Genomic DNA, 23164 nt, shown 5'->3' with positions numbered 1-23164 from the left:
CAGCAGAGGTGGGAGGCTGCTGATGCAGGAGGGGCAACCTAGCACAGAGAACAAGATGTCTAGCAGCCCAGGATTCCAAAAAGCAGGGAGCAGTCAAATGAACCATTAACTGCTGCTGCCCACCTTCTTCAACAATATGAAGACAGTATTTCTATGTGTTGTGTGTATTAGGACTATATACCCAGTTTTCAAAATTTGCTTTGGTTCTTTGTCCTGTACATCCACCCTAGAATTACAGCTTTTTCTTCCTAAAGTATTTACGTATTTATCATTGTCTTCCTCTGGTGTCATGTCACCATGCAGGCACATTTGTTTTCCGTGTCCTCTCTCTTTATTTATCCTGTTGTACAATTTGTAACTTCTTTGTGGCTTATGAACTTACATCTCATTGATAAGAACATTGAGATCTGCTGTCTGTCTCCTCTGGAAGAGTTTTGGCCTTCTTCCTGACTCTCTAGGTATGTCTACAAAAATAGAACATGCACATTGCTGACTTATGACTATATCCTTGAGAAATAAACTTCCTTAAGCAACAAGCCACAGCCGTCTGAGACAGAAGCCAAGATACACTGGCTTTGCTACATGCCACGAAGGTCAACAGACCCAAACTGCCGGATCAGACAGGAGGACAGAATGACAGGAGCAAAGGACATATAAATTTAATGACTGTCAGCTTAACTATGTCAGCTGATTTCTGAGCTCAACCAGAGGGTAAAAGGAGAGGGACAGCCCCAGTTTGCCTTTATAAGTCTCCAAGAATTGAAGCCTCTTTCAGACACTAGTAGTTCTAGCAGTTCCTTAAACGTTTCACCTAAGGAATGAATATTCTTTCACACTAAGCTATACAGCATATCAGGGCAAAGCCACCTGAACAGCTCCCAGGCACCCAGTCACGCTGACCTGGTCAGAAGGTGGCAGGAAAGCTGTGAGAGTTCACAGAGCAGCTGAGGCCTGCAGTGCTCTCTGCTGTACTTATAAAAAAAGGCTTTATTATTTTCTATATCACATGGTTCTAACCTTTGTTCCATAGATGCAAGGTCAGAGCAAGACTTAGATACAAGCAAACCCCTAGTGAACCCAAAAGCCTAACTGGGCAGCTGAGAGTGAGCTGCAGCTGGGTCACTGGTGGTCACTCACGGGGTGTCAGCGAGAGGGGCCTCTGGAGGTCCCCAGTCCAACCCCCTCCTCAGGGCAGGGCATTAAACACCCCACTGGGGTAGCTGTGGCTTTCTCCCCAGATTGTTAACACCCACCCAACCACTCTCCACCAAGGACAGACGTTCATGCTGTCTGATGACAAGCCCCAGATCTGCATCAGCTGCCTAGGGCAGGCTGTTCCTGGCGTCCATCTTGAACCTCCTGAGCTGCAGCTTGTGGCCACTGCCTGTTATATGGGTTGGCACCACCGAGAAGTGTTTGGCCCTGTCATCTTTGTGACCACCCCTCACCCTGCTGGCCACACTCCTTCTGATTTAGCCCAGGATGCAGTTAGCTTCATGATAAGCACACACAGCTGGTTCATATTCGTCATGTAACTCACCATAACCTCTGTGTCCCTTCCTATGAGACCCCAGGTCCTTTTCCAGACTGCTCATTGTAGCAGCGTGTTGTCTCTGTGGACGCTCAACTTCATGATTCAAAACAGGTTGGAGGAATGGCAAGGTGGAGACCAGACAGAAATGCCACCCATATGAAGGGACACGACCTCAGCCCTTTCACCTTGTAGACAAGAGGATTTTGCTGTGCAGAACAGCCCCATGTGAATCAGGATCCACTGTATTTGGGATGCATTCAGGTGTTAGGGGCTGCAATCAAGAATCCCCATGGGAAGGGAGTTGTGATGGTGCAACCCATGGCAGCTAAGAGAAAGGAACACAACATTGCAGAGGGTGGGAACACTGTTAGAGGTCTCAGGAAAGGCCTCACAGAGAAAGTCTGACAGTTCTCCTGGCGACAAAGTCTTCGGGATACAAAGGCAGTGAAAGGCACAAGCACAGGATCAGGCTGGCTAGCCAAACCCCGCTGGAAACTTGGGACTCTGAGCTCAGACCTTGACAGCAGCTGTGGGAAGCTTCCCATATCCTAAACCTAAAATCCAAGCAGGGAGCAGTCACTTAGCTGAAGAGCAGGGCCTCCTATTCAAAGGTACCTGGACAGGCTGAAGAAACAGGCTGACTGGAACCTCCTGGAGTTCACGGAAGGCAAACACAAAGCCCTGCACCTGGAGCACAACCCCATGCAGCAGGGCAGGCTGAGGGCGGACTGACTGGGAGGCAGCTTTGATGAAAAGGACCTGACAGCAATACACGAAAGAGCAGTCAGCAGTGAGCTCTTGCAGCAAAGGCCAACAGCAACCCCGGGCTGCATTAGCAAGAGCAAAACCAGCAGGTTGTGGGAGGTGATAAAGGCATGGACATATTGGAGCAATTACAGTGGAGAGTCAACAAATCGGGGACTCATTAAGGGGCTGAAGATGGAGAAGAATAAAATTCATGTTAACGAAACGTGTAGAAATAATAATTATAGCAAGTAGAAGGACTGTACTGATTTTAGAAAGTGAACATGAGGTGGTCAAATGAAGTTTCTGTGTACAAGTACTAGGGCAAAACCGAGAGAACTTGATTTGTTAAAAAAATGTGGAAATGGATTAAGGGATAAAAGGGGGTAGCAACCATGAATACAACAAAGATCCAGGTGAAGGTGGGGTAACAAGGCACATCTGCAAAGGCGTGACAACCATGAAGAAAGAAGGGCAATCACTGCAGAAGAGGGAAATTTTGAGAGTCAAAAATAATCTTGACAAACTATCCCTATAAAGCAGGCTAAGGGGGAAGCATCCAAACCTTAGCATGCCACAGTCAGTGATTTAGGATTCCTGGCAACAGTTCTCTTCTAATGGTTTTGCTTACCATGAGGTCTGTCATTAAGGTTCTGTGAAGAATTGCTGACATGCTGCAGTCTGATATCAGTTATTATTAATAACTGGGAAGCCCTAGCTTATTATTAAGAATAAATTTGTGCATGCTCGGAGAGGATACAAGCTGCTCTCATCTGCCTTCAGTGAGGAAGAGACCTTGAGCGATCAGTTTCTTTGACCTTGCATAGGTGATACAAACATGCCTCTCTTGGAGGAAAGGTCTATGGACATATTTGTACGACAAGGGAGCTCCACACCCTGGTTACACCCCAGTGCTTCCCCGTTTTCATTTGTTTTATTTGACCCCATACTTTGTTAGCTCTCACTTTTTTTTTTTTTGTTTTGTTTTCCACTAGGAGAACGAAAACCAATTAACAGTCAGTTTCTGTTCATCTTCCCACTCCAGTCTGTACAGTTATTTGATGCAATTCCCACCATGCTTTTTGCATTTTAAAAAGAAACCTCCATTTATCTGCTTCATGGGTGGGTGTCCATTTCATTACCCTTATCACTCCTCTCTGAACTGCAGTTCACCTTCATATCCTGTCCGAGACAGGGATGGCAGACAGAAGCACAGACTGCACTCGAGATGCAGGCACACTACTAGACCAGCAGCGCCAGAGATATCTGTAGCAGCACCGTGACAGTTTCTGTTTTGCTTTCTACATTCCTAACACAAATGAATTTATTTCTTTCTTCTTGTTTTCTGTTTTCACTCCGACCACGGAACAGTGAGCTGATGCTTTCCTGGACCAAAATGGCAGGAAGCAGCGAGGGTCTGCTGCTCCCTAAAGGGCAATGAGCCATAAGCCATCTCACCTTCTGAAGGCTCCACCAGAATATAGGCAACACGGATGTTCATACACATTCAAGAATTATTTGCTTAAGTAGGAAGACATATGGAGACGGGATCACAGGGTGCTCAAGGTAGTAGAGAGCTAGCTGTTTTAAAGAACAGTGAAGAAGCTTGACTTGTTCAGTCCAATAAAAGAGAGATGGGGAAAAGATAATAAAAACCTGATGAAGATAAATGCCAAAAGGGAGGACAAGGTGACAGAAGGAAAAATAAAAATAACTGACCACAAAGAGGAAAACCAGATTTTTAACCACTAGATCTGGCCGGGTCTGAAACAGCTTCATAGTTAGCATAAAGTAGCAGAAGCATCTGACAAAATTAACATGGATTTTTTAAAATTTTATAATAGGGACTGTGACACAGCTTTCTGCCACTCAAATTCAGAGGTCTTTTCTAAGGTCAGGAATCAAATCTGGGAGGACAAATGGCCATGAGACACTGGACTCGGAAACTCTTGGCTGCAGTAAATGCCAGTTGGGAGTGACTTTCTGTTCAGTTATTTTGGCAATTTGTTGTCCCTATCCTTGGGCGTTCTCCTTCAGTAGCCAAACTACAGTGAACTTTGTGCTCCGTATGACAGGGCACCTATATATCTGGCCAGCAATGAAGAAACCTTTAAGTAAGACAAAGCATACATTTGAATTAACAAGGCAGCATTATACACAAATTTTGAGAGCTACCAACACCCCTGCCATCAAAGCCCTTAGAATTGAGGGTCCTAATTCTTCCCTGCTGGCAAGACTTCCATATCTTTAAGGTAGAAATCACAGATTGGTATCTGATCTAGACAGAAATACCACTTCTGTGTCTGTCTTCACTGCCAGTCATAGCGATGATTCTTCCGTCATTCGGAACGCACGTGTGTGTGTGCATGTGTTTGTGTACATGCCTGTGTAAGAGCATTTTATCAGGACCTGCTGAGTGCTTCAGAGCCTAAGAATCACAACAGTTGTCTTAAGGCTCATGACTCTGCTGACTTGTGATCAAGAATGCGGAAAGCTGTGACCCAAAGGGTATCCACTCCTTCGGCATCCGGCTGACAATTGAGCTGACAGCAGAGCTAATGCTCCAGCGTGCTGCGTCCAGTGGGCTGAGTCTCCTGCTGCAGACTATAAATTACACATGGCCAGTTTTAACACCTCTTTATATAGGTATGCATAAAAGCTTGCAGTGCTGGTGGCTCTGTAAATGGTCAGTGCGCCTGTCTGTCCAAACAGGTGTCAATAATAAGGAAATAACCACCCTGGTGAGAGGAATTTTAGAAGCTGTGAGGAGAGGTCGCAGGGCAGGGAGGACGGTGTGAATGCAGGTATTTGTAACTACACTGCTGGGCACTTGGCTTCAAGGGCAGGGGCTCTCTGCTGCAAACAGACCTTCCTGGCAGAGGCCTGTGGCAAACACAGCTGATACAATAACAACGGTACTTTACGGTGCTTTATGGTTAATAGCATTTTGCTGGGCCATGACACTGTCCATGAGTTACACCCCAGACTGTTTCCGAGGAGGTGGGAAACACAGAGCAGCCGCGTGACTTGCTTAACTTGAGACATGTTCATTCCTGGGGCAACTACTAGAAAAATCCTCCTCTGAACTTGAGGACAAAACGCACAAGACCTGATACAACTGTTTGCCAGTCCACACTCCCTTTCAGAGCTAGAGACTGCATCCAGAGGCTCTCCAATTCATCCCTCCTGCTTAGTGAGTTAGTTAATTAGTTACCAGTTAATTTGGTTGCCAGTAAAAGGAATCTCAGTGCCACCATTCAGAAAGGGAACGCATCATGGAAACAGGAGCCAGGAAGCAAAACCAAAGGGCAATAAAATTCTCTTAGTATCTGCAAGCATTCCTTACACTCCAGCATCTCCCAGAGGTGAAGGAGTGCCTTGCTTTGACTAACTTGGATGAAGAAGAGAAGCAGACACAGGATGGTGCCCTGAGACCAGCGTCCTGCTATGCGGATCTGTCAGCAACCTCATCACCAGCACGCTGCTGTAACTGGGCCATTTGACACCAACTCCCTGCGAGTATGGGCTGGGCCAACGTCACGTTACCCCGCAAGTTTCCAGCGCACACGTTCCTAATGAAATAATCCAGCAAAGCACCTCCGGCAGCCAGTGCCAGAATCCACCTCCCGTTCACGCTGGCTGTTCCCAGCGCACCGTATGCTGCAGGGAGGCGAACTGGCTCGTGGTCAGGGCTGCTGGGTAGCACCTGACCTTCAGCATGACCACTGGTAGTCCCATGAAGATTCCTGCTCTAGGCTTTTTGTCTCCATTGACGTGGCTTTAGCATACTTTCCAGATCACCTATTAGAGCAGTGTAAGACTGTGCAGCTCCGTGTTAAAACTATTTGCTTGGCACCATGGAAGATGAACTCGCCCTTGGAAGTTGTGATCCCACCAAAGCCTTTCAGAATATGCCATCAAAAGAGCTCTCTGTTCCTCTGCCTTACAGTCTGTGTAGTGAATAGGTCCCTTGAACCATCAATTACAACACACAATTAGCTCTCCTAAAGCGAGATTGTCACAGCACAGCCCTGGCAAACTGCCCTTCCTCCCACTTCTCCTTCATTAAGGTACTCCTCTCTTGCTAGGTCTTTAATTGGCTTGTCATCAGCAACTTGGCCTGGATTCAGTGCTCTGCATTCTCCCAGATGAAACCATATAAGACAGATGGGACACCAAAAGCAGCAAGAGAGTAGGGTGAGAAGACATGTAAAGCAATCAATATGTGTCCGTGACCTCAGGGACAGGCTTGCCAGGGGCAGTAGTAAGATTTCTGCTGGCTTGGACAAACTGAGGGTGTTAAAAATGTCGGTAAACTGAGACCTGGCAACTTCACTTCATCAAACCCACTGTAGGGCCAGCAGCAGGGAGAGGCAAAACCCAGCAAAACCAGCAGCCTCGAGTAATAAAGCTATATTAAAAAAAAAAATCAACTATATATTTTGTGCCATAAGAAAGAAGAGCCTAGTCATGTTCGACCTAACAATTCAGCTTGGGACAGTTTCATGAGAAAGCTTCGTTTACAGTTTGCCTGATTTCCTTGATTTTGCTAATTCAGAAAGCAACACTTGGCCTCAAATCACCTCTTCCCTGAATTCTGTGGCTGGGCTGTGTTACCCCATGTGCCTCCCACTGAGCTCGGCAGATGCTCCGTGGCGCCGCTGCAAAACATTCAGCCAACGTTGTGGAAGGAGGGAGGGGAGGGCAGCAAAAATGCTGGACGGGGAGGGCAGCGCTTAAAACATACACCTGTTGTCAATCAGAAGCCAAGGCTTATGTCAGCCTGCTGCAAATATTTTCCCCCATCCACCTCGGTGACCTTTTCAATCACACTTTAGGAGGGAGACTGCTCCCATTAAGTGCTACTTGATCCTCCGCTAATGCAGCAGTTATGAAAGGACCACAGCGCTTGTCAATAGGATAAACACCTTCACAGTGGGAGGAGGCTGTGGAGAAGGGGCACATACCTGCTCTCTCCTCTGCTTCCTCAGGGCTCTTTCTCTCCCTCTGCCCAACACCACTGCTACAGCAACGTATTTAGACAAGGAAAGCCGAGCCTGGCTGCAGCACTAACCACTGTCTCTGCATCTGCTGTCTATGCAAGCTCAGCTGCCAGCACCTAGGATAGGAAACGAAGGAGAAGGTCTGATTTGCTGATCAGTGAATTGTTCCACCCCAAGACAGCGATTCAGGATAGAATACTGGGTGTACACCATCCCTCCTACACATTGCATCCCATAGGTTCATTTAACTTCTGCAAAGCTGCAGCAGCCATCCACCATCCACACAGCTCTGACAGCCCATTTGAACTTCCAGCTTTATCACACTCAGCAAATAAAGGTCTTAGGGGAGGAGAAGCACCAGGAAAGGATGCACCTGATTTTCCTGCTGTAGCGCTGTCTGTCACTGCCCTCCATCCTCATACGTGACTGCAGCTTTTGACAGCCTTTGTTTGGGTGGCACAAAAACAGTGGCCTGAAAGGAATCTCCAAGGGGCTGGGAATGAGGGGTGGGTTGGGACTGCTGCCCTGAAGGACTTGCCCAAGAGGAGAGAAGAGCTTGGAGGTCAAACCAACCTCCAGGATGATGCACGAGGATGGCCATCACCCTGGGTACTGCGAGAGGAGGGATCCTCGAGTAGACAGATCCCTGGTTTGATCTGGTGCCATGTTCATCTGGCCTCTTCAGAGCTGCCTTCAGAGCACAAACCAGTGCTCCATTAATGTCCTGCCAGCTGGCTTCTTCCAGCTCCTCATCACGCTCAGCTGCATGACCAGCACCAAGGTACTTCATCAGTCCTTTGAGGAAGGTAAACAAATCCCCCCAGAAAGGGGCTGAGGAAGAAATGGCACACATAGACAGATAAGTGTGCATTAAAAGGTACTCTTACTCAGCACCTCCACTGAAATATCTGTGAAAGGAGGGAAGAAAAGCAAAACAAACAAAACCCACAAAGAAATGAAGTCCCTTTCTGTTTGCTTTGTTGCTCCAGCCCTCATTCTCTAAAGTACGGTAGAAGCTGTCTGGGTACTGGGGAGCAAGAGAACACCTTCAGCCAGCAGAATTAGCTGTGTTGTTGTCAGCAGCTGTGGTGGAGGTGGCCCAGGAAGCAGTGGTAGCACTGACTGAGGCTACTTGGGCTTCAGGTTGCCTGGATATTAATGTTCAAGGTATGAGTGCCTGCGTGGAGACTGATTTACCTTGCAACTATCTGCCTGTCTTGAGGGGAATGACATTGTTCTTGGGCAAACAGAAGATGAGTCTGCAGAGACACCGAAGTATTTGCTGCCTTGGGTTTGAAATGAATCCCTTCTGGAAAAGACATCTACAGAGTGGCGCTGTCACCGGTCCCTGTACAATGCCTCAAATCCTGTCTGTGTCATAAAACAGAATCACAGAAGGGAAGGGACTCCTAGAGGTCTCTACTCCAAGCCCTAGTTTTTTTAGAGATTAAGGTAATTCTGGCACACTAGAGCTCTGACAACAGGCAGAAAAAAAATGGCAGAAATTTTACAGGATCACAGCTCCCTGCACCATTACCAGCTGCTTATTGTGGTAATCCCAGTCACTGGGACACCCTGCAGACCTGGCCACCACTCCTGTGGACAACCTGGCCATTCCCCTTACTACTGGGGAATAACGAGTGTTCCCCAGTGCTGAAACAGCCACTGAGACTGGGAAGGGACTGTGAAACCTGCCCATCACAGCAAGATCAGTTTCCAGAAGGGTTTTTCCTGTTTCTGTTGCAGTTGAGGAAGAAAGCCTGTGGAGATAAAATAATGACAAAAGAAGTAGTGGAGACAACAATGGGAACACCCTCCATGGGCCTTAAATCACCAGGGAGGCTTCAGCCCATCTGACTTACGGCCGAGTGGGTTGTCCTCAGCTCACCCTCAGCGCGCAGGAAAGCCAAATGATACTGCTCTGGGAGATCAGACTGCTAACAAAACATCAAGGGAGAGATGTTATCTTAGCCCTCAGGAGAAACTTCCTGGTGTTTTGACTGCTGTCCAGGTGGTGATAACTGGGTACAATTTATTTAGGCAGAAATCCCTCTTTCCATTCTAACAATGTTTTGTTTGCTCTGTCCTGCATGACAGGCCCAGCGATGCTCTGGAAATGATGACCCCCAACACATACGCAGAGTTCCTGGTACTGTGCAATGACAACAAGTTTCATCAACTCAAATAAATATCCCTGCCTTCTCGGTGACAGTCCCTCATACTTCAGATGTCTCACTTTCCCCACCTGCCATCATTTGAAACCTATAAATAGGACCAACTAGGAGAGAAACGGAGGATGTACGCTGCCACCCACAACAAGTCTGCCAGGCCAGGGCAGGCCTTTGGAGGGAGCTAGCTGTAGATAAACAACGCAGCACCAGAAAGTCGAGGCCAGGCCCTGCAAGGCCGGGGCAGTCTGGCAGGTCACTCATCAGTCCAGATGCAGTCTGATGTTCCTCCATCCCTCCTAAGTAAGTCCAGAGGCCGAATCTTGCTCTGCATTACGCTTTTTCACTGATCCCAGAAGAGCCATGGAGGGAAATATGATTTTTGGCCTACTCCTACTGCCCATGGGACGATTTGTTTCACAGAGACAGAAGCCCAGAACAGTCCAGAGCACACGCCAGTGACGTGGAGCGGTCAGTGGTGGTGTGTCACATTTGCACAGGCCACTCCTATCAGAAAGCACTGCCTTGGAACCTACTTGGAAAAATCCTTGACCAAGCAGAAAGCAACCACAGCAGCAGTAGTGCAGAGCTGCTCTTTGCCCAGGCCCTTTTGTGCTCCCCTCCAAGCAGGAGAGGCACTCTGTGGCTCCTTGACAAGTATGGAATAACCTGCCTTCCCATTAGTGTCCAGTGGCTGGTAAAAGCTGTTAATTGCCTCGTATAGTCTTCTGTCAGCAACATTATCCCCTCCTGTCCTGCTGAGACTGGGATAAGGGATTGTCCTGTTCTGTAGCTGCAATGGGAGGTGGAGAGGGGGAAGGTGAAATATAATATGAGAAATAATATCTATGGCAGCAAGCAAGGCTAACCCAAAAGGCGTAACGAAGCAGGATTCCAGAGAGGGAGGAATGCTGGGGGAGGAGCAGTATGGAGCCCTCTTGACAAAGATCCAGGACCAGCTTAAAAGGGCCCAAGAAATTATTTTTTAAATCCTATTTTTAATACAACCAATATATGTGATGAGAGCACTGCCTGCCACGCTATCTGATTACCTCCAAAATTAGCAACAAAAAGATTAATTTAGACAGGATGGAATATTTTCTAACAAAAGTGTCACTGCCTTCTGGGGAGCACCCTGACCAGAAAAAATCACGTACAGGGAAATCCCACACTACAGGCAATCCCTCACGGATAGGAGTCACCCAGAAGAACAGCTGGAAATACAGCACTTTGGGTTAATTTCAGCACAGCCGGGCTGACTGGCAATGACATAATGCGACTAATATGTCACTACAATTGATCATAACTATATGTGCTTCTCTACAGCTGGTACCAAAGCTGCAGAAACAGCAGTGGATTAGGTCTACTCTCCAGCCTCGAGGGAGTCAGCAGCTCCCCCCAGTTTAGTATCATCTGCAAACTTCCTTAGTATGCAATCGAGTCCTGCATGCAGACCATTTTTGAAAACATTGGAGAGAACTAGCCCCAGAATGAAGCCCTGGGGAACCCCACAGGTCACCAGCCTGATGTAACCCCACTTACTGTAACCCCTTGAGCCCAATCCATCAGCCAACTGTTCACCCATCACATTACGTTTTTGTCTAGCTGCATGCTGGACATTTCGTCCAGGATACTGTGAGAAACAGTATTGAAAGCTTTGCTGAAATCCAAAAAGATTACATCAGCCGGCTTCCTCCTTGGTGAACTAGATGGGTAACCTTGCCACAAAAGATAGTTTTTAAGTTAGTTAAACAGGACTTCCACGTCACGAACCCATGTTAGCTATGACCGATGATTTATGCTGAAATGTTCCAGTGTTTTGTGCCATTCCACCAAAAATCTTGGTGGAGAACAGAGTGCCAACTGCAATGTTCTTCCAGTGCTCCACTTCTATTCTCTGCCAAGTCAGGAGGGGACTTACGGAGAAGCCTCCATGGTGCAGCGATGGGTGCAAAGCAAACACCAAAGGACTGTCCCTGGAGGCTGCAGCTGCTCCGTCCCGTAAGTGTGATCTCTCATATTCAGCCTAATTTTATTCATTCCTGTCCTTCTCCAGATCACGCACACGTTAGTGTGAGGAGAGCAAGAAGGCTGCCACTGACAGTTCACAGACACCTTTACACCCAAACGTGCTGTAAGTGCCACCTCTGCAGGCTGTGCTCTACACTGGTGGCTTAGAAGATGAGAAGTAGCTGTATCCTTGCGGGTCCCTTCCAGCTCGGGATATTCTATGATTCTATGTCTGGCTGTGCAAGGTCTCCACCTGCCCAGCTCCATAGGAGCGCATTCCCCCACCCATCTGATGAGGCTACCTCTCAGGTTTCTCCGTGGCTCACAATACAGCTATATCACCACAGAGGCTCCCCCAGTCTGCAGGCAGTGCAGCAGCTCATGACAAGTAGTTCTGGCCAATTCTCTTCCCTATAACCTCTGTTCTCTACTTGGGAAAGCATGCTGAACTCAAGCAGAGGGAAGCGGTGTGCACCAGCGTCTAGAGCATTGCCCTGGGATGTAGCAGCTCTCTTTTAGCCTCAGCACTGCAAGAGGCTTGGTTGAACTTGGACAAGTGTTCTCTTCTCTGCTGTCCTGTTTGTAGACTGTGGATATTTAGGCTGGAAATGCTTTCCAATCTAGGGGCAGAAGCAGCCTACAAAACAGTTAAACACAACTAAGGAGCCAAAATTCAGGACAAAAGCCATACCAGGGTTGTTCCCCCTTGCTAGACCAGAGACACACAGCCACCATGCTACGAGTCTCCTCACCATCACACTTCAAGGTGTGAGTGAGCAATTGCTCCACAGCTGGTGGCCATGAGACCCAACACCAAATTCCATGGTCCAGGACTATCCTTTCATGGCTGTTACATTAATGGTTGTTCTCTGCCCCGTGCTCATCTCATGGGAGATCATGCCTGACAGAGGGACCTTCACAACGCCAGCCTCTCTCTGCATGACTGAAAGAGACGTCCTGACACTGGATCTCCTGGGTTATCAGAGCCCTGCATGCTGGGAAAGCCACATCTTCTGTCAACCCCTACGCACAGACCAGCTTCTCCTGCCTGTGATTGACAATATTTGTTCATTAACAGATGCTCAGAAGTCTCTAAGAAGTTTCTACATGTGGTTTTGAGATCATCAGGTCTTTCATGCTGAGTTCTTAACACACCGTCACAAGAAATTCTGCTGACTCACACAAGAGGTTCTCCAGTCATCCTCACAGAAACCCTATAGCACTACTGTGTACTGTTTGATTGGGAAAACTGAGGCATGTCACCAAAATGAACATTCTTGGAGTTGCAAGGGAGTTCACAGCAAAAAGAGAAAAAAGAATTGCCGTTCCTCGGTCTAACCAACCACTCAGAGCAAGAAAGAGAGCTCAAGGAAGCCGGCCCAGTGCCCAAGCACCCTTGCATCTCTGTTGTCAGTTTACAATTACGAAAGCATTTTTAGAACAAATTTCATTTTGTGCTTAACACAAAGACACAATCGTTTTATTGCAGATCAAGTGTCTTCCCCCTGAATTACAGGATGTTTTTTGTAATGGTAGGATATATCTCCAGGATATTTACAAGTAAATCTGTTGGTTTACGATCTAAATTAAATTGCCCTTTAGATATCTGGCACCTGATGTGACTCCATCATCATTCCGGAAAAAGGTTTACAGTGCAGTCACTAACACCCATTTCCAGAAAGAGCAAGGACAAACTGCTATAGTGTGTCCTCAGCTGCAGGCCATGTTAACAAAAATGCCACCTGTCTTTTCAAAGCTGACACCACGAATACCAGTAAGGACTAATTACATCAGTAAGGGGAGAGCTCAGGGTATTGGAGGCCAAGTCTGATGCATTCCCCTTCTTTTACATATCTGTTGCTTTGTTTCGTCTGCCGATCTCTGATTCTCTCTCCCACGGTGCCAGATAAACTGTGTTTGGCCTCTGTTCCCAGGACACCACCTATGGAAAGCTCCTCTGAGCGACCTCTCACCTGTCTGCTGCTCAAGTGTCAGGCAGAAATTGGGAATGTACAGCCCCACAGTCATTGCTAATCCCACACTTTCCCAATTACAGTGAAGCCTCTTGCCAGACCACTGTACAAGTCACAGATCTCTGCAGTTTCAGTGGCTAACTTCAACCCAAATTACTCAGAATTCACGGTGAGCTCTCTAGTTCAGGACCCACCTCTGTCTGCATTCAACACACTGAGAAATCAATGAAACGTGACTGCAGCTGTTGGCTCTGTATAGCACTGTACTTACGAATGAGGCCAAGGCTAAGAACAGCGGGTTGGGAGACATAAAGCAGCAAATCCTGCTGCCCACAGCCAAATGCTCTCTTTTTCTTCTGCTGCTGGGCCTTAAACACAGCGACAGGGATGACATACAGAAGAGAACTGAGCCGGCTGTGTCTGAGCTCCCTGAGGCAGACAAGAAGGCTGCAGGAGGAAAGTCGGCAAGGAAAGGAACAGGAAAGAGTCTCCTGGATGCATGTGTTTGAGAACCCTTCTGTCACTACAAAGGAAACATCTCCCTTGCACCACGGAATACAAGCCCAGGCACACAGAGGAAACCAGCCTCCTGAACAAGGGACTTGAAGCTGAAATAAATGTAACTTTCAAACTCATCTTGTGTTTGGTGGGCCTATCTTTGAGGCACTCCCTAGCAGGAGGTACACAGGCACTCACCTGAAAAACTGGTCCCTGCATTCAGTGTCTCAGCTGCCTGGGTCATTTCTTTACTTTCTCCAGCAGGACTACTCGGCATCTTGTCACGAGGTTACGCTGCTTTCTTCAAGTGTCTATCCAGCTTACTCCAGCCCCACGAGAAGCACTGATACATGTCTTTATGCTGCAGAAGAACAAAGAGTAGATTGCTGTGACAACAGAAATGTCAGAGAAGATAAAAATACGTCCTTATCAATTTTGCTGGGAAAGTTAGTAACATGAAAGCCCTGTGGTCATCTGGCCTTTAAGCCTGTAAAAACTCAACTATTTCACAACGCTGGCAGCATCCTGCAGCCAGGCCTAAGGTTCTGCTCAGAAGCGAGAGCAGTGAGTTAGCACCACAGGGATTCTTCCGTTTGGCAGCTCTGGAGTAGGGAAAAGAATTAGAAGTATCTTGTGCATCTAATACCCAGGCTAATTCTCATGGGGTATTTACTTGGATCAGTCCAGCTGACATAGGCCATGATCCTATAACGTGTGCAGGGAACGCGGCCATGCCAAGGGCAGCATCTTGCACATTATAGCCATAGGGTGAAAATATGCTTTTAGATCAGTAATTCCCGTACCTGGGTGAATAGTGGGATATTTTCAGGGCTGGGCAAAGCCACCCGTAAGTCCCACGCAGCACCAAAGCCCAGGTTATTTGCAAACCTCAAGCTTGGTTTGCCACAGAAAAGGGGGCACAACCAAGAGCCCCCGGCAGCCAGGTCTCTGAAACATCCCCTTTGAACAACCACAAGGCCCCGTGGTCTTTGGGAACGATGAACATCCTCCTTAGCATAACAAAGGCGCAAAAACAGGTCTGTGGTTTAAGCGCAGGAGGCTTAATCGGGATTAAACCCAATTCACTGAGCTGTGGGACTGCAGACCTCGACGACCCTAAATGTAATTTACACCGCTACAGCGGTCAAATCCAGATGCTAGAGCCCTGCTACAGCCCAGCTTTTCACATTTCTGAGCAACATTTTGGTGTGAACAGAGCAAAAGCAGAAAACGTGCGGATAACGCCCCATACACCCACGCCCAGCCCCGCTCCCCCCGGCTCTGAGGGCCCGGCGGCAGAGGGGGTAATCCCCCCTCAGGCCCCGGCGGGCCGGCCTGCTTTCTGACTGGCCGCGCGGGCTGCCCGTCACGCTGCAACCAATGGGCGCGCACGGACGGGGGCGGGGGCGGGGCTTGCGAGGGCTGGGGACGCCGGCGTCGGGCGCCAGGTAGGGGCCGGCGGCGGCACCGGGGTGGGGGCGGCTGAGGTGGGGGAGGCTGGGTCCGTCCCGGCCCGGTCCCCGTGAGGGGCCCCGCTGGGGCTGCCGTGTCCGGGAGCCCCGCGGCCGCTCGCCCCCTTTAGCGGCGGTGGGGACCCGCAGCCGGGGCCGAGCAGCCGGGGCAGGGAGCTGAGGGGAGCCCCGGGCACGGGGAGCTGGGCGAGACAGGGCGGGGTTGGGTCTGAGGGGCTCTGGTGAGGGGGGGAGGTGGTGGTGGTGGTGGTGGTGGTGGTGGTGGTGGTGGTGGTGGTGGTGGTGAGGAGGAGGAGCTGCTGCGCTGCTCAATCACCATCAGAGCCTTCAGCCGCATCCCTCTTCTCCACCGCTGTTGGCGTTGCTGTGGGGTGTTGGTCTGGGCTTGGGTGCTTTTGGCATTGGGAAGGAACACAGGGGAGTGGAAAACAAGATGTTTTGTAGAGTCATAGGATGGGTTGGGTTGGGAGGAACCTCAGGTCATCCAGTTCCAGCCCCCTGCCATGGGCAGGGACGCCACCCACTAGATCAGGCTGCCCAGGGCCTCGTCCAACCTGATGCTGAACACCTCCAGGGATGGGGCATCCACAGCCCCTCTGGGCAACCTGTGCTAGTGCCTCACCACCCTGAGTGAAGAGTTTCCTCCTATCCTCTAATCGAAATCTCTCCTCTTTTAGTTTAAAACCATTCCCTCTCATCCTGTCATTAGACTGAGTTGCTCTCTTTTTTTTTTTTTAAGTCCCTTTCAAGTACCGAAATGTTGCAATGAGGTCACCCCAGAGCCTTCTCTCCTGTAGGCTGAACAGCCCCAGCTCTCTCAGCCTTTCTTTGTAGGACAGCTGCTCCAGCCCCTTGATCATCTCTGCGGCCCTCCTCTGGACCCGTTCTAACCCCCACATCCTTCTTGTGCTGGAGGCCCCAGACCTGGACGCAGTGCTCCAAGTGGGGCCTCACCAGGGCAGAGCAGAGGGGGACAATCCCCTCCCTCCCCTGCTGCACACCCCTCTGTTGGTGCACCCCAGGATGCAGTTGGCCTTCTGGGCTGCAAGCTCACTGCTGGCTCATGTCGAGCTTTTCGCCCACCAGAACCCCCAGGTCCTTCTCCCCAGGGCTGCTCTCAGTGAGTTCTTCTCCCAGCCTGTCCTCATGTCTGGGATTGCCCCAGCCCAGGTGCAGCACCTCGCACCTGGACTTGTTGAACCTCATTAGGTTCACGTGGGACCACTTCTCCAGCCTGTCCAGGTCCCTTTGGATGGCATCCCTTCCTTCTGGTGTATGGACTGCACCACTCAGCTTGGTAAACTTGTTGAGGGTGTGCTCGATCCCACTCCGTCCCTGATAAAGATACTAAACAGTACCAATCCCAGGACAGACCCCTCAGGACACCACTCATCACTGGTCTCCACCTGGCTGTAGAACCATTGACCACCGCTCTGGGTGCGACCTTCAAGCCAACTCCTTATCCGCTGCCTGTGCGTTTCCTTCTTGCACCGCAGTCTGACCAGGAGGTCCTTGCTCAGCTATCCCAGCTGCCTGCCCTCCTTGCCCGCTTTTTTACGCAAGGGACATATACACCTTTATGGCAGGTGTGCCTGTGCCCCTTTGAACGTGTTCCATCAGTCTGGGGAATAACCATGTGTGACTTGTCCCCAGTGCTTTACAGTTCATGATGGCTAGACTCGGTGTCTAGGCTTCCTTCCAAGCTTTTATTTTGTTCCTGGTAAACATCGTGTAATAAATCACATGTTTTCCCCTGCTTGTATTAAAAATAACAGTTTGGGGTTGTTGCGATGATCTGAACTTAAATGAGCAGGCTCCATTGTTGCGTTACAAATCCAAATGGGTAGCAGTTCAAAAACACGGGAGTACAACGGGGAATGTAAACTGCAACCCAAGGCAGTCGTACCTCAGCCGGTGTTTTTGATGAAGAGCTTAAAAATGGGATATCTCCAAAGAGCCGTGGTTTGAGGAGGTTTATGCTAAGTGGATTGCAAAGGGTTAACAAATCCTGTGATAAACTCACAAGATTGGAATGTGTTTTGTGGCTTTTGGCAGATCAGCTTGTTAGTGGCTGGTGTTTTGTTTAGATAAAGACGAGAGGAACTTGGTGTTCATAATCCATCAAATCTAATGGGAACTAGGTACCTTAATTTTTAGAGTATCGAAATAAGATAAAGCAAACGGTGATGCAATACTACAGAGATGAAAATACTAATAATGGGCTTGTGTCCATCGTGTTAGCTCACAAAATATAAGTACTTGGGGTTAGGTGTGGGATTAACGTGTGCCGAATGGAGCTGATTAATGGAGGTGCAAGTTACCTTCCCTGATGAAAACTGCTGAAGGGGCTTTTCAGAGCCCTCCCCAAGGCACAGACACAGACACAGATTTCTAGGTTGGAAGAGACCTCAAGATCATCGAGTCCAACCTCCGACCTAACACTAAGTACTCCACTAAACCATATCGCTAAGCTCTACATCTAAACGTCTTTTAAAGACCTCCAGGGATGGTGACTCCACCACCTCCCTGGGCAGCCCGTTCCAATGCTTAATAACCCTTTCGGTAAAGAAGTACTTCCTAACATCCAACCTAAACCTCCCCTGTCGCAACTTTCGCCCATTCCCCCTCGTCCTGTCACCAGGCACGTGGGAGAACAAAGGCGATACCATGAGGCCTGCAGCGCCTCTCGCCTCCAGGCACGCCGGTGTTGCAAATGTCAGTGCCAGCCTTGGCATCCCTCAGAGGCTAACTTTGCTTTTTGCAGCAATGAACTCATGTTCCTTTGGATTTGTGCAAACACACACCTCTAGAAAAACGTTATCTATGCCTTTGTAGGCATACTTAACAACTTGAAATAATTCCAAACAAAAATAAAATAGGACTTTACTTCCCTGAGGTAAAGGAACTTCTGGCAGGGTTTGCAAGAGAGGAAAATACGTTAACCCTTGCAGAGGCAAAACATTGGCATCGGAAGGTGAATGATTTACATTTATTGGGCAGTTCAGCAGTGAGGCCCCAGTGTAGTTCTTTAGCTTACCCTTGGTCTGTGGGTGATACAGGAGGTTATGTGCAGTTGTGGGTGTGAAATTGCCGGGAATTCAGCAATATTTTGTTGCAGAAGGTAGTTTGGGTGCATGGCAATAGGTGGTGGAAGCTCTTTAGATACAGAGATAAACTTCTACTTCCTGGTTAAAACAGAGTTAAGTGGGTGAAAAGAGAAGGCTCAAACTAACTCATTCTGGCTGCATTGAATGACAAGATCCCTTATCCTGGATGTGAATTTTTATTTCCTCAGGTTTCCACAATGTTTGCCCAGTGCACCTGGAAATGTGCAAGCTCCATGCTGCTGATCGCTCTGCTGAGCTGCGTCCCTTCTCCTCCAGCACAAGCCAGCAAGGTGAGTGAACAGCTTCTGACATAAGCACTGAGTGTAGTACAACAGGCACAAAAATGGAAGAGAAACAACTGGTTTTTTATGAAAATTTGCAAAGGTAAGAAGTGCTGTAACAGGTCAGTGCCCATGTATATATTTGTAATGTCCATTCATAGCTTTAGATAATATAGTGGCTTCTGCCCTGCCTTATGTCCTGTTTTGGAGTTTGCATTTTAAAATTTGTTTGAAGACCACCTGGTCTCGGGAGCAGAGGTGCTCAAGATGTTTTAAGATTTCAAAGTTACTGATGCGAAAGAAGCAGACCAGAAATAAGGGATGTGGCATGAAGTCATCTCTGTTAGAGAATGTTCCGTCTTTTCCCGCAGCCCAGAACTGTTCCCACATGTTCACTCACTAATGCTGTCTCCTCGTGCTTCTGCAGAGCTCGGAGGACATCCGCTGCAAGTGCATCTGTCCCCCGTACCGGAACATCAGTGGGCACATCTACAACAAGAACGTGTCGCAGAAGGACTGGTGAGTTGCATGTTGAAGCCTGAGGGGTCGTTCCGTGAAACACTCTGGAGTTTCCAGCCAGTGCTGAGGGAGAAATTTGCTGCCTGTGCGTTTGTGGAGGAAGCTGTTTCAGTAGGTGACGCTCAGCCCAGGCGAGGGGCATGCTTTGAGCAGAGATTCAGGAACGTGGGAGGCATGATTTCTCAGGCCATGCCTCTCAGCAGATGGAGGTTATACCCTCCAGTCCCTTTCACCTGGACTTCAGCCCTGCAGAAGGTGCTGTGGCAATCCGTCCCAGGAACCTTGGACTAGCTGAGCTGTGAGGGAACTCCAGTCAGCGTTATCAGCCAGATGGGAAAGCTGGGACAAAGTGACCCCAGTATCCTTCCCCAGAGCACTGGTTTCACCTTGTCCTGTTGCTGGTTTTGGCTTCCTTGTGTTGCAGCAACTGCCTACATGTTGTGGAGCCCATGCCGGTGCCTGGGAACGACGTGGAGGCGTACTGCCTGCTGTGTGAATGCAAGTACGAGGAGCGCAGCACCACCACCATCAAGGTAACTGCGTCTGCTCCCTGTGACACCACGCCATCCCGGGCACAGCTGGGTGGGTGCTGGAGGGGAGCCCAGCAAGGGACAACAAAGCTGTCACAGCTGACACACCGTGGTAGCACCAGGGGCACCGTGTCTGAGTCGGGAACGCTCCTGGCAGTAGGGAGGAGGCAAGTGGGAGCCCAGTCTCCTTGTGAGGATGTGCCTGCGCAGCTCTGACTGGGTGCCCATCCTGTTGGTGTCCTTTCACGTGCAGCGTGTCTGTAATTGACACAGTGCAGGGAGATCAGCATGGGTTGTGAGTTTCTGGACCCTTCCTGCAAGAAGCATGCGGGACGTTCTAGTGAGCAAAGTGAGAATGAGGGAAGAGATCAGACATCAGAGGTAGCTGTGAAGGGAGTTTCCTGGCCTCTGTGGTGCTTCTTATCTGTGCTACTGATCCCTTTTCACTGCGCTGTCCTTAACTGCAGGTGATCATCATCATTTACTTGTCCGTGGTTGGGGCGCTGCTGCTGTACATGGCTTTCCTTGTGCTGGTGGACCCTCTGATCCGGAAGCCAGATACTTACACCCAGCCCCTGCACAACGAGGAGGAGAATGAGGTGAGGCTGTGCTGCTGGCGCATGCAGTGGGTGGCTGCACTCATGGTGGAGATGGGGTGGTGGGATGGAAGAAGAGAACGGCAGACAGGGAGACAGCCTGACCTCATGCTTGCTCCCCCTGGTCCCGTGTGGGATCAGCCCTAGCAGCTGCAGTGAGCTCAGTCACTGTTTGAAGGAAGCTGCAGTGTTTGGAGATGCTCTGCTTTCCCAGTCTGTGAAAAAAACACTGGATCAGGCTGTCGTGTTTATACTTTGTTATAAGTATAAACTATCTGGCAAGTTGTTTCCTACTCTGATGTGAGCGAGGAGTAGCTGCTCTGAAGTGCACAGTTCATCCATTGCCTTCCCCTGCTGAAAAAAAGGAGGTCCTGCAGGAGAAGATGAATTGTATCCTAAAAGTATGCTTTTGCTCCGCTGCTCCAAAGGAATAATTCGTATTTAGATGTAGGTGTATGCTTTAGATGCCTGATATCTCGTTTATCTTACTCCAGCACTCTGGACTGTAAACTCCTTGGGATAGGTTTTAGGATTGCTTTGGTGTTTTTGTGCCACAATGGATGCGTATCCAGGGGGCCTTCTGACATTGCTGCAGCTTAAACATGGATGTTTGGAGCAGCCTGAACAGCAGGGCTGAACAAGTCCCACAGAACTAACTGAGAAACACAGCAGCAGCTACTGTGCAAGCTAGCACGCCAAGCACAACAGCAGGTATTGGCCCCGTTTCAGAGGGGTGACAGCTTTTGCAGTGTGGCTCCCTGCAGGCCCTGGCAGTGGATTTCCAGCAGAGGTTTAGGCTTGGGGCAGTTCCTCTCCTGAGGACTTTTCTTGGGGGCTTGCTGTGGGAGCCAGCTGGAGCTGGGGGGCTGGCATTGAGGAACTCTGAAAATGAAGTTCTTCATCAGGACAACTCAAGCCCCAGATTGCTTTTTGATAGAAATTTCTCCCGGAGCCAAGCTGCCACTTGCATTTGCCTGGGGCTTGCCTTGCTTTGACCTTTTTCACCATTTCTTCCCATTGTAGGACACTCGCTCCTTGGCCGCGGCCCCCACCCCATCCGGGGCCAGAGCCAACACGGTGCTGGAGAGGGTGGAGGGAGCCCAGCAGCGCTGGAAGCGCCAGGTGCAGGAGCAGAGGAAGACGGTTTTCGACCGCCACAAGATGCTGAGCTAGAGGAGCAGCTGTGCGGCACCACTTCCTGAGAGGCAGGGCAGCTCAGCCGGTAGAGATGGACAGCGAGCCACCCTTCAGGACAGCCGTGGTGCTGGACTGCGAGCTCTAACCCTCTCCGATTTACCCTCTTTTTAGAGACGAGCAGGCCAAAGTGCTTGTCCCTGTTTTTGTCCCCTTACCCTTTACATAAGGAGCCCCAGAGGCTCCTTAACCTTAGCTCAGCTGAGACCTGCGCTGCCTGCTGGCCCGTGGCTGCATGAAAACGGCCGTGCGCAGTGCTGCCGCTCCGGTTCACGCGCTGGCCCGTGCGGGGGCTGCAGCTCCAGCCACAGTCTCCATCAGCCCACACCCCGCGTTAGAGACCAGGGGTCTTGTGGAGTGCTGGGAGCTGGCTTACTGTTCCTGGGATACTAATGGGATCATTTATGTGGAAGAAATTACGTGGTGCTGCTCCAGGATAAAGGAGCCACCTCCCTCGGTAGTTTGCACTGATGATAATTGGGTGTTGTGGTGCTGAGACGTGTGTTGCACTGGGAGGACGAGGAGGGGGTCCCGGCCAGTCCTCAGCTGCTGCTTGCACGTACTCTGGTGTAACCTGAGTGGATTTCCACCCTGCTCAGTGGAGTTTCTCCAGGCTTACACCAGCATAACTGACATTGCAGCTTGCTTCTGTGCAGAAAAAAACCTGATTAGTACATTAACAAGTAAAAGACCACCAGGTAAAAATGCCGATTTATCTTTCTGTTTTCCTCCTTTAGCAGTGGATAAAGATACACTGGGGAGAAAGTTTTTTGATTGGACCCACATTTGTAATGCTTGGTACTCACACAGTGCATCAGGGGCATTTGTGTCTAAGAGAACCAGGGCAAAGGCTTTACTGGAGCTCTGCCTGCCTGGGTCTCGTGCCCCTGGCCAGGTCACACCTATGCTCCTCAGAATTCTCAGAGACCTCTGACTACTGCTGCTGGTGGAGGAAAATGAGGTGATTCTGCAGCGTGTATCCCAGTGAGAACATGTATAACGTCAGGAAGGTGCTGAAGTTTATCATGTAGCATCTCTACATTAAACGCGGAAAAAGACCTATTCCATTGCTGGCTTTTTTCAGGGAGAAGCTACAGCAGTCCCGCTGATGCACGGCCTCGAGGCTGCGGTTACAGCACTCGGCTGCTCGGTGGTGCGGGAGGGCTGGGCTGGGCTCGAGCAGCTCCTGGAACTGATTCGCACCGGGCTGTGCTTGCAGCCGGGCTCTCGAGCAGTTTACATTTCCTCCATGTTCACTGAAAACTGAGCAATTGCTGCTAAAAACCTAACTGGGAGAGGCGCTGGTCATTGCCCTGCACACTAGGGCCAGCGGCTTTTGATCCAGCCAGCCAAATCCCAACAGGAGCTTTCTGGGGGCTTTGCTCCAGCAGCCTACGTGTACCCCAGCTACCCTTTAGCACCATGCTCGCCTAAAACGTACCCAGGGCTTTGAATTATACTGAGGTCATATTTTCTGTTACCTTTTTCCCCCTGTCCTTCCCTCTGGGGGTGAATCCCTCACGGACACGGCGCGT

At 49.6% G+C, this 23164-nt stretch overlaps 2 protein-coding genes across 2 annotated transcripts in view; one reads left to right on the top strand and one right to left on the bottom strand.

The window, feature by feature from the left end:
- The window catches only part of IGFN1 (immunoglobulin like and fibronectin type III domain containing 1), a 50976-nt gene extending 43599 nt beyond the window's left edge, over window positions 1-7377 (bottom strand). Inside the window, exon 1 of the mRNA XM_050715350.1 lies at window positions 7246-7377. The gene's annotated coding sequence lies outside the window, so the exon portion shown is untranslated. The remainder of the gene's footprint in view (window positions 1-7245) is intronic.
- Window positions 7378-15326: 7949 nt separating this feature from the next.
- Window positions 15327-22691, top strand: TMEM9 (transmembrane protein 9). Its single transcript, XM_035561492.2, has 6 exons — window positions 15327-15378; window positions 18698-18799; window positions 19218-19309; window positions 19734-19842; window positions 20307-20438; window positions 21459-22691. The coding sequence occupies exons 2-6, from the start codon at window positions 18707-18709 to the stop codon at window positions 21606-21608; spliced, it is 576 nt and encodes a 191-aa protein (XP_035417385.1). The 5' UTR covers window positions 15327-15378; window positions 18698-18706; the 3' UTR covers window positions 21609-22691.
- Window positions 22692-23164: the final 473 nt, after the last annotated feature.

Source organism: Cygnus atratus, chromosome 24, assembly GCF_013377495.2.
Source record: "Cygnus atratus isolate AKBS03 ecotype Queensland, Australia chromosome 24, CAtr_DNAZoo_HiC_assembly, whole genome shotgun sequence".
NCBI lineage: Eukaryota > Metazoa > Chordata > Aves > Anseriformes > Anatidae > Cygnus > Cygnus atratus.
This window is presented reverse-complemented; position numbering and strand designations above follow the sequence as displayed.

Coding starts and splice junctions, on each gene's coding strand:
- TMEM9 (XM_035561492.2), top strand. CDS start 18,707: ATGTTTGCCCAGTGCACCTGGAAATGTGCAAGCTCCATGCTGCTGATC. Junction 19,310..19,733: donor AACGTGTCGCAGAAGGACTG/GTGAGTTGCATG, acceptor CTTGTGTTGCAG/CAACTGCCTACATGTTGTGG. Junction 20,439..21,458: donor ACAACGAGGAGGAGAATGAG/GTGAGGCTGTGC, acceptor TTCCCATTGTAG/GACACTCGCTCCTTGGCCGC.